Source organism: Mustela erminea, chromosome 7 (genome assembly GCF_009829155.1).
Source record: "Mustela erminea isolate mMusErm1 chromosome 7, mMusErm1.Pri, whole genome shotgun sequence".
Classification (NCBI taxonomy): domain Eukaryota; kingdom Metazoa; phylum Chordata; class Mammalia; order Carnivora; family Mustelidae; genus Mustela; species Mustela erminea.
The window spans coordinates 135141513-135155658 of record NC_045620.1 but is presented as its reverse complement, the minus strand read 5'-3'; the positions used below and the strand labels follow the sequence as shown (position 1 = coordinate 135155658).

Genomic DNA, 14146 nt, shown 5'->3' with positions numbered 1-14146 from the left:
CCTGGACCCTTCCCGCCGCAGGACGTCCCACAGGCAGAGACGCGCGGCTGCAGAGGCCGAGGGCCTCGCTGGGGCGACCCACGGGCGGCCCTGGCTCCAGCAGGGGCCCGAGCATCTGCGGGACCGGCGCGCGGGTACTTACGCTGGGGTGGAACAGGGACAGGGACTCGTACTGCTTGTCCAGTTTCTTATCCTAGGGGTTAAAGGAGCAGGGAAAGGTCATCCTTAAGCGATGAACTGCCTCGGAACGCGAGTGTGCCGAGTGTCAGCAGGGCCAGTAGATGAGAAGAATTTTTTTTTTTTTTTTGAGAAGAATGTTTTTAAAGACTTAATTTATTTGAAAGAGTGAGCAAGCACAAGCAGGGTGAGGGGCAGAGGGAGGAGCAGGCTCCCACTGAGCAGACACTCGATCCTGGGACCCTGGGATCATGACCTGAGCTGAAGGCAGACGCTTAACCCACTGAGCCACCGAGGCGCCCCAGTCCAGTGACAAGAATTTCTTACATCAACTTTGTGAGTTCTGCCACCAGCCCAGAAGTGCTTCCTTTGCCCTTGGGGCCATCAGTGTCTTGATGTCAAGTAAACAACTAGTCAAGAAATGCTTCAGTATGGTTCTTCTGGGGGAGTTCCCCAGAGGCAGGTCCCTGAGGGCAGGGGTCACACCAGGGCACTGCTGACTGCCGGGCCAGCTGCCGGGGGTTAGGGACGCTGCGGGCTCGCCCACCTGGGACTGGCCTCCGAATGCCCCAGCCCGCCCCGCCTCAACACTCAGCTGTTCCCAGAGTTCACTGTCGCCCAAATTCTCAGAGGAACTGAGCCCGAAGCGCCCACTGCACACACGGCTCCAGCCGCTGCCCCGCGCCTGCCCGGCGTGGAACAGATGACAGCGGGCAAGGCAGGACGCGGAGCCCGAAAATCTAGGCCTGGCTTCCAGCCCAGCTGCCCCCACACATTCCGTGGTCAGCGACCAGGCACCAGCCTCCCGCCTATCTAGCGGCTTTGCTCCAAGACCCAGGGTCAGGCCTCGGTGCACAGCGGCAACTCTCAAGGCAAACAAAGCAGACTGGCCTCGCGGTCAAACAACGGTAACGGGGGCGCGGGGGTGGGGGGCACTCTCGGCTGCCACCACGCGCACCACCGGGACAAGCTGCTCAGGGAGTCCCCGGCAAGACCAGAGCGGAAGAGAGGAGTACGCCTCATGACGGAGCTGCGCCCAAATGTTCCAAGTGCTCACGTGAGGAGGCATGCCCGAGAGTTCCAGAACACAAGTCTGCAAGCCTGGATCTGATTTCTCGTCTCGACAGCAGACAAGTCATCTTTTTCCCACAGAAGCCAGGTGAATGAAGTTGTAAGAGTTGTTTAAAGTCTCCAAGTTGATGAATCACATGGAGTTCACGGGGGAAAGCCCAATGAACCTCGTTAGCGGTTACTCGTTTTGAAGGAAGATAATAAAGATTGCTCCCTCTTACCAGACGGGGGGCTGTGAACACCCGAAGCAATAAAGCAAACAAGAAACCACTTGGTAGAGGGGCACCGTCTGCGGCACGCTGAGGTTTGATATTTGCTCTAACAAAGCCTGAAACGCTCTTGTTTCAAAGCTTCACTCGGAGGCCCTAGGCAAGTCCAGTGAAACAGTCTCCCGGGCTCAGAAGTATAACATTCCTCCAATTACACACGAGAACATATATCCACATACAAAAAGCATAATTCTTTTTAAAAAAAGATTAGCTAAACTTCTCACAAAATAAGCTTTCCCAAGGGGGCGCCTGGGTGGCTCAGTGGGTTAAAGCCTCTGCCTTCGGCTCAGGTCATGATTCCTTGGTCCTGGGATCGAGCCCCGCATCGGGCTCTCTGCTTGGCAGGGAGCCTGCTTCCTCCTCTCTCTCTGCCTGCCTCTCTGCCTACTTGTGATCTCTGTCTGTCAAATAAATAAATAAAATCTTTTAATAAATAAATAAGCTTTCCCAGGGAATAACACCAAAAAATGTCACTGGAAACATCAGGTCAGATCTTGCTAAGAACCAATTTTATCTTTTCCAAAAGTTTTAAGATTGCAATTGCTCAAAATTGTAATAAAATGTCTCATTATCTACAAGTTGGTGACTTACCACGCAATGGACAAGAATGCTGAAGGGGATCCAAAATATCAAGGAGAAAACCAGGACGGAACCTACGATGTTGTCTGCTAAAAATTTCCCTGTGAACAATTCCAAACAGTCAGTGTTCTGATCAAGTACTTTAGACACAAAATTAAATCTCTTAGTAGATTACCATGGTGTCAAATGCGACAAACTGCCGGCCAGGTGGCACTATGAAGACAGCCCAAGCGGCGTCAGTGTCCCCTGTGCCAGCCCACACCATCCCCCGAGCTACGGACACTCCTCCGGACAGAGCCCCGAGACCTTCGTGCAGGAAAGACCGCATCACACGGTGCTCAACACAACCCCTGAGTGCTGGTGTCAGGGACCAAGCACACAGAAGGCTACTGCTTGTGACAATGCGTGACAGGACAAAGTCACTGTCATCCGGGTACTATTTTTCTGACAGTGAATTCCAACCCTGCAAGACAGAATATGTTGCTGCTTCTGCAAAACCTGAGGCCCAGTTTTTTTCTGTCTTGAGGCTCACATGAAACTGGATTCAGATTTACCACCTGCAGGACTGAACCAGGCTTACGGTTCTGGTGTCCACTTCTTAAAGATGCCAGAATTTCAACAACGTGTGGACTTCCCTTGTCTGAAAACCTGCGCATCCGCACGCCACAGCGGGAGAGCCAGGTGTGTGCTTCATCTCAACTGACAAAGCTGCGTCAGCAAACGCCGTGAATATTTCCATCTGCTTCAGGATCCGACGTATTAACCCAACAGCACACTTTCCTCGTGTCATCACCAAACTGCTCACTTCCAAGCAAACAGACGTTGGGGAAATCACCTACCAAAAGTATTGATGCTCAGCTGGTCGATGAAGTCCCAAAACCGCTCAATGACGTCCTGTACTCGCTTCTCACACTTGCCCTGTGAACACAGAACACAGCAGTGCCCGAAAAGGACTGTGTCAGGAGCGGCACAGCTGGGTACAAGGGATGGACATGTAAGGCTTCAGGAAATCACAGCTGCAGGGGCCCAGTTTTGGACACAGGGAACTAACGCAGCAGGAGACACTTGTCACTTCCACTTCCACAATCCCAGCCCATTTTTATAAGTGAATTTAGAATTCCCAGGAAACAAAACTTAAGAAAACCAATTTTGTTTAAGACAGGGCCCTCTAGCAAGGGCTGCACTGACCACACACACACACACACGCGAACACACGCACCAGTAGAAACCTAACCAGACCGCCTGGGAAGCCGGCCTAACCCCTTTAAATCCACGCCTGTGACTCCATGGGAATGAAAAGTGTTTACTGGAGGGTAAGGGGGCCTGAGGAGATGCATCGAGCCACTCTGGGTCTTTCCTCTATCAGCACTGGTTTTAAATCAAAACTTGCAATTTCACAATCTTAGTCAATTATATAATTAATCTAGAAAACCAAGTCATTAACACACACGGCCTAAAACAAGCCGACTCTACTAGAAAAGCTCCCTCCCCCGCAGTCCCTGGATTCAGGGTCCCCTGCTCGGGACAGAGCGTGCTCCAGCTCCCCGAGAGCACCGGCGCCTCACCTCGCGTCATCCCCACGGCCTGCCCGGACAGACGAGAGCAGGCAGCAGGTGACAAGGCACAGCAGGACTCTCTCCCCTGGCAAAATCAAGTCCTCATAGTATCAAAACTGCCCGTCTGGCTGTGACAGAAAAGCTGTATGGAAGTAAATACTCACATTCATGTCACAGAAGCCCACCGTACAGGGCTTCCCTTTCCTCAAGAATAAATTCTTCTGTTCGGCATCAACGTAGGGCACACACCGGCCCGAGGGGTCCCTGCAGCACACCTTGCACGAGTGGTCAGTTTCTGGAACGGAACCGGGGAGCTCATGGGCAGCCGGACCGCGGACTCGCGCCTCCTCCCCTCCCCACCCCGCTCCCCGCGGGGAAGGAAATGCTGTGTTTCCCAACAGCGAACTAGCCTTCGTGCACCCCGAAGACTAACTTCTGAGTTCAGGCTCCTCAGTCCTCAGGCCACAAGGCAAGAACAATTTACACCACAGAGCCTGCCTTAACGGAGTAAAAGCCGAGTGATTCTCCTTCAGGTCCTTTATGATTCTCCACGTTTCTCTTCACCCCGACATTCTTGCTACACTGCTGACTTCAACCCTCGCTGTCGCCGTTTCAAAAACACCCCGAGAGAACCAAGGCTCCAGCGAGAGCCAGTACCACTGTGACACAACAGCTGGGTGCGGGCCACAGGGAGCTACGGGGTGACATGAGCGCAGGGGCTGAAGCTCCGTCTACACCTACCGCCCACAGCATGTGGGTCGCGGAACCAACTAGGCCCACACAGGCCATGTGGCACACACACCAACAGCAAAAATGGCCAAAATGTCAACTGGCAACGCAACTCGGGACAGTATGTGACCCAGAGGAATCCCTGGTCACTTACGTGGGAGAACCTGGAATCAACTAGAACACAAAACCCAGCAAAAGCACTCGAATGGGAAAAGAGACATTTCCATCATTCGTCCAGTAGTCAAGCATTTCCTGGGCGTTTACTATGGGTCTCTCCAGGCATCCCAGGTCCCCTGCTGCTCCCTCGGGAAATGACTGGCTTGGAATCTACCGTGTGTCATCCCCTGTGTTTACTGCTGCTTCCCCAGAAGAGTCGCTCCCCACACCATGCGCCTGGGGGTTCCCAGCCCACTGGCTCCGACTTCTGCATGGTTTTGAAAGCAACAGAAGCCTCCTGAGGTGAGACAGGGCAGGAAGCCTGGAGCCCAGTCGGTCCCTTCTCAGGCTCGGGAGTTCCAAAAATAGAAGGTGGAAACCTGAGGACAAGTGTCTAAGAAGCCGGCGTGATGTCGCCAACCATCGCTAAGCGAGGCCCCTCCCCCAGACATCAGGCAGGGAGCAGAAGGCAGCAGGCTCAGCCCTGGTGACGAGAGCAAACACCCTAATGGGCAGGGTCAGACCCTGGGACCGGCTCCCTCTGGCTGAGTCCCAAGGAGCAGGAGTCCCCGGCCGGTGGCCGCAGCGGGCTCCTGCCGCGCTCACGCAGGGTACCACATGGCGGCGGGCGCAGCGGGGACACTCCTCCACCCACGCGCTCAGCCGCACCCCCCCCCACCCCTAAGCCTGCCAGGCGACAGGCGGCTCTCACGGACAAGTCAGCGGACCCGACGCGGAGCCGGAGGGCGCCCCCGGAGCCCGCTGCCCTGCCCCGCCCCCGGCTGGGATCTCCCCACCACCGTGGCCCGGCAGGTGGGGCCCGGCAGGCATGACCGGCTCCGCTCCGGCCGCAAGGACGCGGCACGGACGTGCACTCACCATTACACGCGCAGGACTCCCGCTGCTGCTCCCGCTCACAGAAGGGGACACACTTCCCATCTTTACACTTGCCGAGATCCAAGCACACTGTGTCGTCTGCGGCGTTGCCGGGCGGGGGACACTCACTGCTGTTACCTGCAAGCACGCGGGAAGCACACAGGTCACCGTGAGTCACGCGGCAGCAGCCGGCCTCGGATGCACAGAAGTTGGCACCGCGCTTCACAAAGGGCACAAAGTGGCCCGGGGGCAGGATGCCAGCGGCCCGGGCCCAGCCGGCGGACGAGCCCCGAGCACCTGGCTGCGCACCCAGCCCCGTGCGGTGCGCACCCCGGCGCTCCCACCCCGCCCCTCAGCCACTACTCAACAACTTGCTTTTACCTTTCCCTTGTGAAACGTAACTACAGGTAACAGGACACACACACAGGAGCACAGACGCACCGCGGAGCAGACGTCAGGGCCGCCACGGCCTGAGAAACAAGCTCTGCGGGAGGCTCACGGCAGCAGCCGGCCGGGCCCTTCCAACCTCACCAGCGGCCACTCCCGAGCCCTCGGCCGGCCTCCAGTGTCTTCCCCTCTCCAAGGTCTCTCCCTCGGAACTGTAACATATGCTGTTCAGTCTACCCGGAATGTTCTCGTTTCTGCCCTGGAGGGCCCTGGCTGGCTTTTTCTCACCCTCAGATCTGGCTCCAAGACCTCCCTCAGACCTCCCGCGGCCCTACGTTCACCCACTGCTTCCTTCCCTACAGCTGCTTCTCTACTTCAAACGCACGTTTTGCAATTTATGGCTTTTTTTTTTTTTTTTTAAGTAGGCTCCACACCCAGTGAGCAACCCAAAGTAGGGCTCAAACCCACGACCCTGAGATGAAGACCTAAGCTGAAGGGCACAGCAGGGTGGTTCAGTCGGCTAAGCGTCTGCCTTCAGCTCAGGTCACGGTCCCAGAGTCCTGAGATCAAACCCCGCACTGGGCTCCTTGCTCAGCGGGGAGCCTGCTTCTCCCTCTCTCGCTCCCTCTGCTTGTGTGCTCGCCCGCTCTCTCTCTGTCAAATAAATAATAAAGAAATAAAATGACCTGAGCTGAAATCAAGAGTCAGGCACTCATCTGACTGAGCCACCCAGGCGCCCCTCAGTTGACGTCTATGTGAGGATGTGGTTTCGGTTCAGACTGGTGAGCTCCACGAGAGCAAAGATCAAAACTAGGAATAAATCAACTTACGTCTAATCCCTATCACACGCCGTAAGTACCCCACAAGTATTTCTTAAATGAATTAATGATTCTTCCAGACAAAAGAAAAGCCACAGAAGGATGTTAAATTCAAGTGAGAGGATGGGGTGAGGGGCTCCTTCTGGAAAGCGAGCAGCACACGCAGTTAAACATGACCGCATGCGGACGGCAGACGGTGGCCAGAGCCAGAGGCCTGGCCCTTCCCCTGACAAGTGGGACCATAGCCCGGAGTCCGGAAGAACTGAGGACTTGCAAGTCAGTGGAGTGGTGACAGGAAACTCAGAGGAACCTGTCCTGTCTCAAACAAAAGAAGCCCTCCAAGAAGTACCCAGTACACACTGATGCGGGCACATCACCTGTGCCTCTGGTCTGACGAAACCGTTTATGCTGCTGGGCACTCGGGGTCAACAGGACGGGCAAGTAACAAGTGTGCGGCTGCTGAAAGGAGGCCATGCGGACAGGGCAGCCTGTCAGTGACGGGGAGACCGCACTCCCCGGTATTTTCAGTGCGTGCTGCTGCCCTGAACACACACGTGCAAAATGTCCTACAAGTATTCACTGAGCACGTGTTCTCAGCAGACTAACGTCAGGGCACCAGACGCAGAGGACAAGCATTAAACACACAGAGCCACCTAGTCCCCAGGCTCCCGAGGCTCTGGGTGCATCGGATCCCACGGGTAGACAGAGCAGGTGGCACAGGTCACTGCGCCTGTCCTCAAAGCCGCTGGGGCCCTGGGCCTGGAGGACTGAGGCGGAGGGACCAACAACGTCCACTTCGAGCAAGGTCCCAGGTGATGCCGACGCTGCTGGTGGTGAACGCAGGGTCCTTACAGGGAGTGAATATTCTGCTAGCTGCTCCTTCATAGAAAATAGCGAGGGAAAGAAAGGCTATTCGAAAAGAACGAACAAATTTTTTCAAATTGCTTTGATAATGCTTATTTTAAAAGAATTTTTCTAAATCTGCTTTATTACTGAAACCCAGGCTGACACACTGAGCACAGCTAGAGAATGTTTGTGAGAAGCTGCCTGAGCCACTCCAGCTCCTGACAACGGGCGAAATGCAGTCGCGCTGACAGGGCTCAGAACGTAGGAGGCACGAGTGGCGTCTTATAAAATGCACGTTGAAAAGGCAAAGGAGGGGCGCCTGGGTGGCTCAGTTGTCTGCCTTCAGCTTGGGTCATGATCCTGGGGTTCTGGGATTGTGCCCCACATCGGGCTCCCCACTCAATGGGAAGCCTGCTTCTCCCTCTCCCACTGCCCCTGCTTGTGTTCCTCTCTCTCTATCAAATAAATAAAATCTTAAAAAAAAAAAAAAAAAAAGGAAAAACCAAACTGACACAGAGCTTCGCTAGGAAGGTGAGAACCAAAAAGATAACCAATGGAGCTGAGGCCGTGGACGCACAGGAAGCCTCCAACTCCGCAGGCAGGACCATGACACCGCATACCGCTAGCGCGACAGCCCCAAGGCTCCTCAAACGAGGGTAGGGTTACTATCCGACCCAGCGACTCCGCTCCTGGGTCTCGACTGGGGAACGACAGACACGCAACCACACAAAATCTTGTACAGAAATATCCACAGCGGTGTTAGTCCTCAGAAAGCGAAAATAATCCCAAAGTGCATCAACTGATGAACAAAAGAAACAAAATGCGGCACAGAGGAACACAATGGGCGATCCCTCAGTGACAAGGACAGACGATGACGGCTTCATGCTATGACATGAGGAGTCCCAAAAACCTGATTCCGAATGAAAGAAGACAGCTGCAAACGGCCATGTATTGTAGGATTCTGTTTATATGAAATGTCCAGAACAGGCAAATACACAGAGACAAAAAGATCACTGGTTTTCTGGGGCTGGCGGGGAATGAGGACTTTCAGTGATGGCTACGTGACACAGGTTTCTCTTTAAGGTGATGGAAACGTTCTGACACTGACCGCCGGCAGCTGCACAAATGCAAACACCTTAAAAACCACTAACTGTACACTTTAAATGGGTGAACAGGGCATCTGGGGGGCTCAGTGGGTTAAGCATCTGCCTTTGGCTCAGGTCATAATCCCAGGGTCCTGGGATGGAGCCCCACATCGGGCTCTCTGCTCGGCAGGGAGTCTGCTTCTCCCTCTGCCTGCCGTTCCCTCTACTTGTTCTCTCTGACAAATACATAAAAATAAAATCTTTAAAAAGAAAAAGTAAAGTTTCTGTTCCAAGATGGACAACAGATAGGAGGAAGGTATATGCAACTTATAAACCAATCAAATTATCATACAATGACTCCTCTAAGTCAATAATATCAAAAAGACATGAAACCCAAATTTTTAAAAATGAACCATATATGGGCACCCTGATGTCTCAGTTATTAGAGCATGCGACTTTTTAGGTTTATTTAATAGGAAGAGAGAGCAAGAGCTCACAAGAGGTGATCAGGAAAAGGGGCAGAGGGAGAGGGACAGAATCTCAGAATTCCCGCTGAGCACAGAGCCCAACATGGGTCTTGATTCCACAACCCAGAGACTGTGACCTGAGCCAAAACCAAGAGCTGGACCGCTTAAGTGCCCCAAAACATGCAACTCTTAACCTCAGGGTTGTGAGTTCAAGCCCCATGTTGGGCATGAAGAATACTTTAAAAAAATTTTTTAAAGGACCAAATATATGAATTGGCTATTGACAAAAGGAAAACTTTGCAGAGCTAACAGATAAAAGGAGACACAGGTACCTTCAAGAAACATGCAAATATTGATGAGAGATCACTTTATACTCATCAGATTGGCAAAAAACAGAAGACCATCTGAGTAACAGCAAGGGTTGATGAGGACACTGGGACACAGGAATCCACACATACTACAGGTGCATCATGACTGTTCTAGGGAGATCGACACGGGGCCACTTCCTATGACCAAGCAACTCTGTTCCTCCACGTGCAGCCAGGAAACCCTTACAGCACCTGGGAGACAGGTGGGAGACATCTGTCTAACTCCTATCTGCGGTACCCCCAAGATGAAGGCAGTCCAAGCCGCCACTTAGTGAACAGGTGAGTACGATACCCTAGAGCACACAAGTAAACTCAACAGGGGTCCGAGCAATGACCATGTACAGACACAGATACACACACCACAGATGGCATGACAGAGATACTTCATAAAAACTGACACTGAGTTTAAAAAAAGATCTAAAGTGGAGTATTATCCTGGCATGTTAAAAACCCATATATACACAAACTAACACGATATTATCTTCAAGGAAATACACATACCCAGGCAAACATTAGACGCATTACAGCACTGCCCGTGAGAGGAGGAGGTGATGGGAATGAAGCGGACACAATAAGAAAGCAAGCACAACGGGCCTGGCGCCGGCCACTGGTAAGTGCATCTCAAATAAGGGAGTACGGTTCTGAAGGCTGTTTTCCTCTGAACGAAATACAGTGTTGTTTCAAACATACACATGCTCACCTGTGCAAAAGCATCCCAAGAGAACCAGCAGAAGGACTCACCTGTGCAGTAAGACACGCCTTTGCAAGTAGCATTGATCGCCTCTTGGCACTTCTTCTGGGCAGTCTCGAACTGACAGTTTTTACAGCAAGGGCTGTTCCTGTCACTGCAGAGGCAGAGCAGACAGAACAGTTCCAGTCAAATGTCAGCCCCACAGCAAACACTACGGTCATGTCAGCAGGCCCTGCAGATGGCGGGGAAGGCCCCTCGGCTGGGCCGCCCGATCCTGCAAAGTCAGCCTTCCCGGGCGCTGGCCCGCCTGCACACACTGTCTGCCCTTCCTGTGGGGGCATCAAGCAGGAGCGCAGAGAAGTCCGAGGGGACTCGACCTCGGAACATCTTGGTGTCCTTGGTTTTCATTAACTTGATACAGTAATTAAAAAAAAAGAAGACCTATGCCTGCAAGGCCATCAACGGGGAGGAAACGAGGCAGCCGGAGTCCAAGTCCCAGCAGGATTTCTGCCGCAGTAAGCACCGTACATCGTTCACATCTGCTACTCACCACCAACTTGACGTTTCCTCCTCTATGCTAAGCCAGGCACCCATCCGCAACATGCAAACACAGTACCTTCTCATTTGTAACCTGCTTCCTCTGCACTTAGTGTATGCCACTGAACACAGTCTTCCACACGGTTTTATTGCATAGAAACACAACAATTTAGATCTCAGGACTGTCACCTGGGTCTAATATCTTGTTACTCTAAAATAATGCAGCAGGGCCCCTGGGTGGCTCAGTTGTTAAGTGTCTGCCTTTGGCTCAGGTCATGATCCCAGGGTCCTGGGATCAAGCCCTGCATCCGGCTCCCTGCTCAGCGGGAAGCCTGCTTCTCCCTCTCCCACTCCCCCTGCTTGTGTTCCCTCTCTCACTGTGTCTCTGTCAAATAAATAAAATCTTAAAAAAAAAAAAAAAAAGAAGAAGCAGAATGCAGCTGTGAACATCCTCATTTAATCACCTTCTCGTTTCCTTAAAAAAGCTCTCTTGAGCTATGGGATCCTGAATCAAAAAGTCTACAAGATTAGAGATTTTGTGACCCAAAGTCATACTGCCTCCCAGAAAGCAGATTCCTTGCTGTTAAGGAGAAAAGGACACAATGGCGCCCGTGAGCCTCCCCCACCGCCCCCGCCCCGGGCCACGGCCGCCCGCGCTCACCTGCACTGCACGCCGGCCCTCAGCATGCGCTCACCTGCACTGCACGCCGGCCCTCAGCATGCAGTCGCTGCTGCAGCACGTGTCGTTGTTCAGGTACATGATGCCGGGGTCGCACTCCTCTCCTTCGTCCACCCTGGAGTTCCCACACACTTTGTTGCTTCGCTCTTGAAAACACTCCTGGGACTTACTCTCGATGGTCTTGTAGATGGACTGCTTACTGCAGTTCGAGAACATCTTACAAGAGGAAGGGCCACAAAGGAACCAAAATGACACCACGTCATTCCCAAGCAGTGTTTGTGTTTCTTCTCTGGAGACAAACTTTCACTGTAAGAGCCACATGCAGAGCCACCTCGAAGGTCTGCCACATTCCACCACGGTCACCTCAGAAAGCCGGCTACGTGGAATCAAGCTGTCCCCCTTGGCTGGGTGCACTAAAGCTGGCGTGCGTCTGGTTAGGAGCCCGACTTCTCCCCAGGCAGGCCGTACAAAGACGGAGAGCGCACATCCTGGCCAGTCCCAACCAGAGGGCCGACGCCCTGACCCCCACCCCCCAGACTGCCCGCTGGCACCCTGCGCCGCGGCAGTGACCGGGGGAACACGGCACACGCCGCCATCTTCCTGCACAGGATGACTCAGAGAGGCAAAATGGAGTCTATCTCTGATTTACCTCCTTTTCCAGGGCTGTGTGTACCAATGACCCATGTTTCAGGTTTTTAAAGAGATGAGCATAGTAAGAGGTAGGATATTACATACAGTCTATTAAACGATAAAAATCCAAATTGTTACCTAAACATTCACATGGGTCTCCAGGATTTTAAGTTTGAGATTTTTACAGGTGACCAATGTTCCACAGGAAGCCTCTACCCTCACTTCTCTACTTGCAATACAGAACCAGGGAAATGGCTTCCTTATAAATCTGGGGTTTTTTTACCAGGAGCTCTGAAATGGAGTCCATTTCCCAAACCATCTGCAATTAGCAAGAAAGGGAGTAAGAGATTGAAGGAAAACCTGTGCAGTGATTCCTCAAGACAGCGTCTCCACAACTATTGCACAGTTGCTAAAATGGCTTCCCTTTTGCCCCAGATGACAGCCATGGAGCCCCTGAGGAGCAGAGGGCACAGGACCCTCCCAAGGGAATAGTGATCACTGAATCAGATACTGAAAGGATTACTTTTAGAATGATATCCAAGACCTTATCACCCTCAACAGAAATATTAACCAGATCTTTGTTTTGCTTTTTTTTTTTTTTTTTTTTTTTTTTTTAAGGATCTTCCTATTTATTCTATGGTGAAGGTATTTAAGGGGTCTGGTTATTTCAGTCTAGGCCTCGGGCAGTTAAAATTTGCTAGGTTTACTCACGAGTACTGCAGATTCGCGAACTCAGTTTTAGCAGTGCACGCATGTGAGACCAGATGCTAGGCAATCAAATTCACACTGAAGCAGGAAGCAGCCTCCTCACTAACCTGCCACAGCTACACTCCGAGGGCCGGGGCCCTTGGGCTAAGAGCTCAGAGAACAATTTTCATGCTGCCTGAAGACCTCTGGCCTTCTGTTTGCACCCTTCCCACACCCTCTCCTCTTGTGCCAACAAACCCTCCTACAAACTCACCCCCCTTGTGCCACGCGAGCACAGTGAGGCCTGAGGCCTCAGCAGCTTGCCTGTGTGAGGTGCCAGGCCCTGTCTTTTGAGTTCAAGAAACGGGAGCGCTTTTTACCTAGCTACAAACATTTTTATTAAGAAATTCAATTAAAATGTAGATTAGAAGACACCCAGTATCTTTTTTCCTTTTTAAAAAAATTTTTTTTTTTAGATTTTATTTATTTATTTGACAGAGATCACAAGTAGACAGAGAGGCAGGCAGGGGGTGGGTGGGGGAAGCAGGCTCCCTGCTGAGCAGAGAGCCCGATTTGATGTGGGACTCCATCCCAGGACCCTGAGATCATGACCTGAGCTGAAGGCAGAGGCTTTATTTAACCCACTGAGCCACCCAGGCGACCTGCCCAGTATCTTTTTATAAGAGGATCACTCTTGGGAAAACCAAACTAACAGAAAATACACTAAACATGATGTGCTTAGGACAAAATAAATAAATGGATAAAGTGTTCTTATTTGATAAACTAGCACCTTCTTTTCTTGTCCCTCACTTTTCATCTAGGTTAGCTCCCCATGCAACATGGGGCTTGGACTCACAACCCTGAGATCAAGAGTCATATGCTCTACTGACCGAACCAGCCAGGTGCCCCGAGAGTTGCCTGTGTTTTTTCGTTGTTTTTTTAAAAAAAAAAAAAAAAAAAAGCTCTATGCCCAATGTGGATGACTAGCACTTCTTGAATTTTTTTTTTTTTAAGATTTTATTTATCTGTTTGAGAGAGTGAGTTAGAAAGAGAGAGAGCATAAGTAGGGAGGGGCAGAGAGAGAAGCAGAATCTTCACTGAGCAGGGAGCCCAATATGGGCCTCAGTCCCAGGACTCCAGGGGATCATGACCTGAGCCAAAAGAAGATGCTTAACTGACTGAGCCACCCAGGTGCCCCCACTTTCCTAAATTTAAAAAAAAAAAAAAAAAAGGCTCTAGCCAGGCACTATTCTCCTTAGAAGTCATTACAAGGCCATGGAAGAGCTAGAGCTCTCGGGGAAATTTCACAAGGAGAACTTGTAGAGTACAAGTCTACAAAGGAAGACAATTTCCCCCAAAGGAAGACAATTTCCCCCAAAGTACTCAAACCATCCTCAGTAACAAAGAAGCAAATGACTAGAGAGTGTACTGTCCAAACTACAGCCAGGAGCCAAATGTGGCTATTTCAATTTCTTCTTCCTCACCACATACTTCAGACTTTTTATTATAGAAATGTTCACACAGCTGCAAAGTAGACA

At 51.8% G+C, this 14146-nt stretch overlaps 1 protein-coding gene across 3 annotated transcripts in view; it reads right to left on the bottom strand.

Moving 5' to 3' along the window:
* Positions 1-14146, bottom strand: part of ADAM17 (ADAM metallopeptidase domain 17) — a 54062-nt gene that overhangs the window by 2060 nt on the left and 37856 nt on the right. For all 3 annotated transcript variants that reach the window (XM_032353354.1, XM_032353355.1, XM_032353356.1), the window contains 7 exons: positions 11308-11507; positions 10126-10229; positions 5417-5551; positions 3817-3947; positions 2936-3014; positions 2109-2197; positions 143-193 (listed from right to left, as the gene is read on the bottom strand). In XM_032353354.1, coding sequence (XP_032209245.1) covers positions 143-193; positions 2109-2197; positions 2936-3014; positions 3817-3947; positions 5417-5551; positions 10126-10229; positions 11308-11507 — 789 coding nt within the window. The remainder of the gene's footprint in view (positions 1-142; positions 194-2108; positions 2198-2935; positions 3015-3816; positions 3948-5416; positions 5552-10125; positions 10230-11307; positions 11508-14146) is intronic.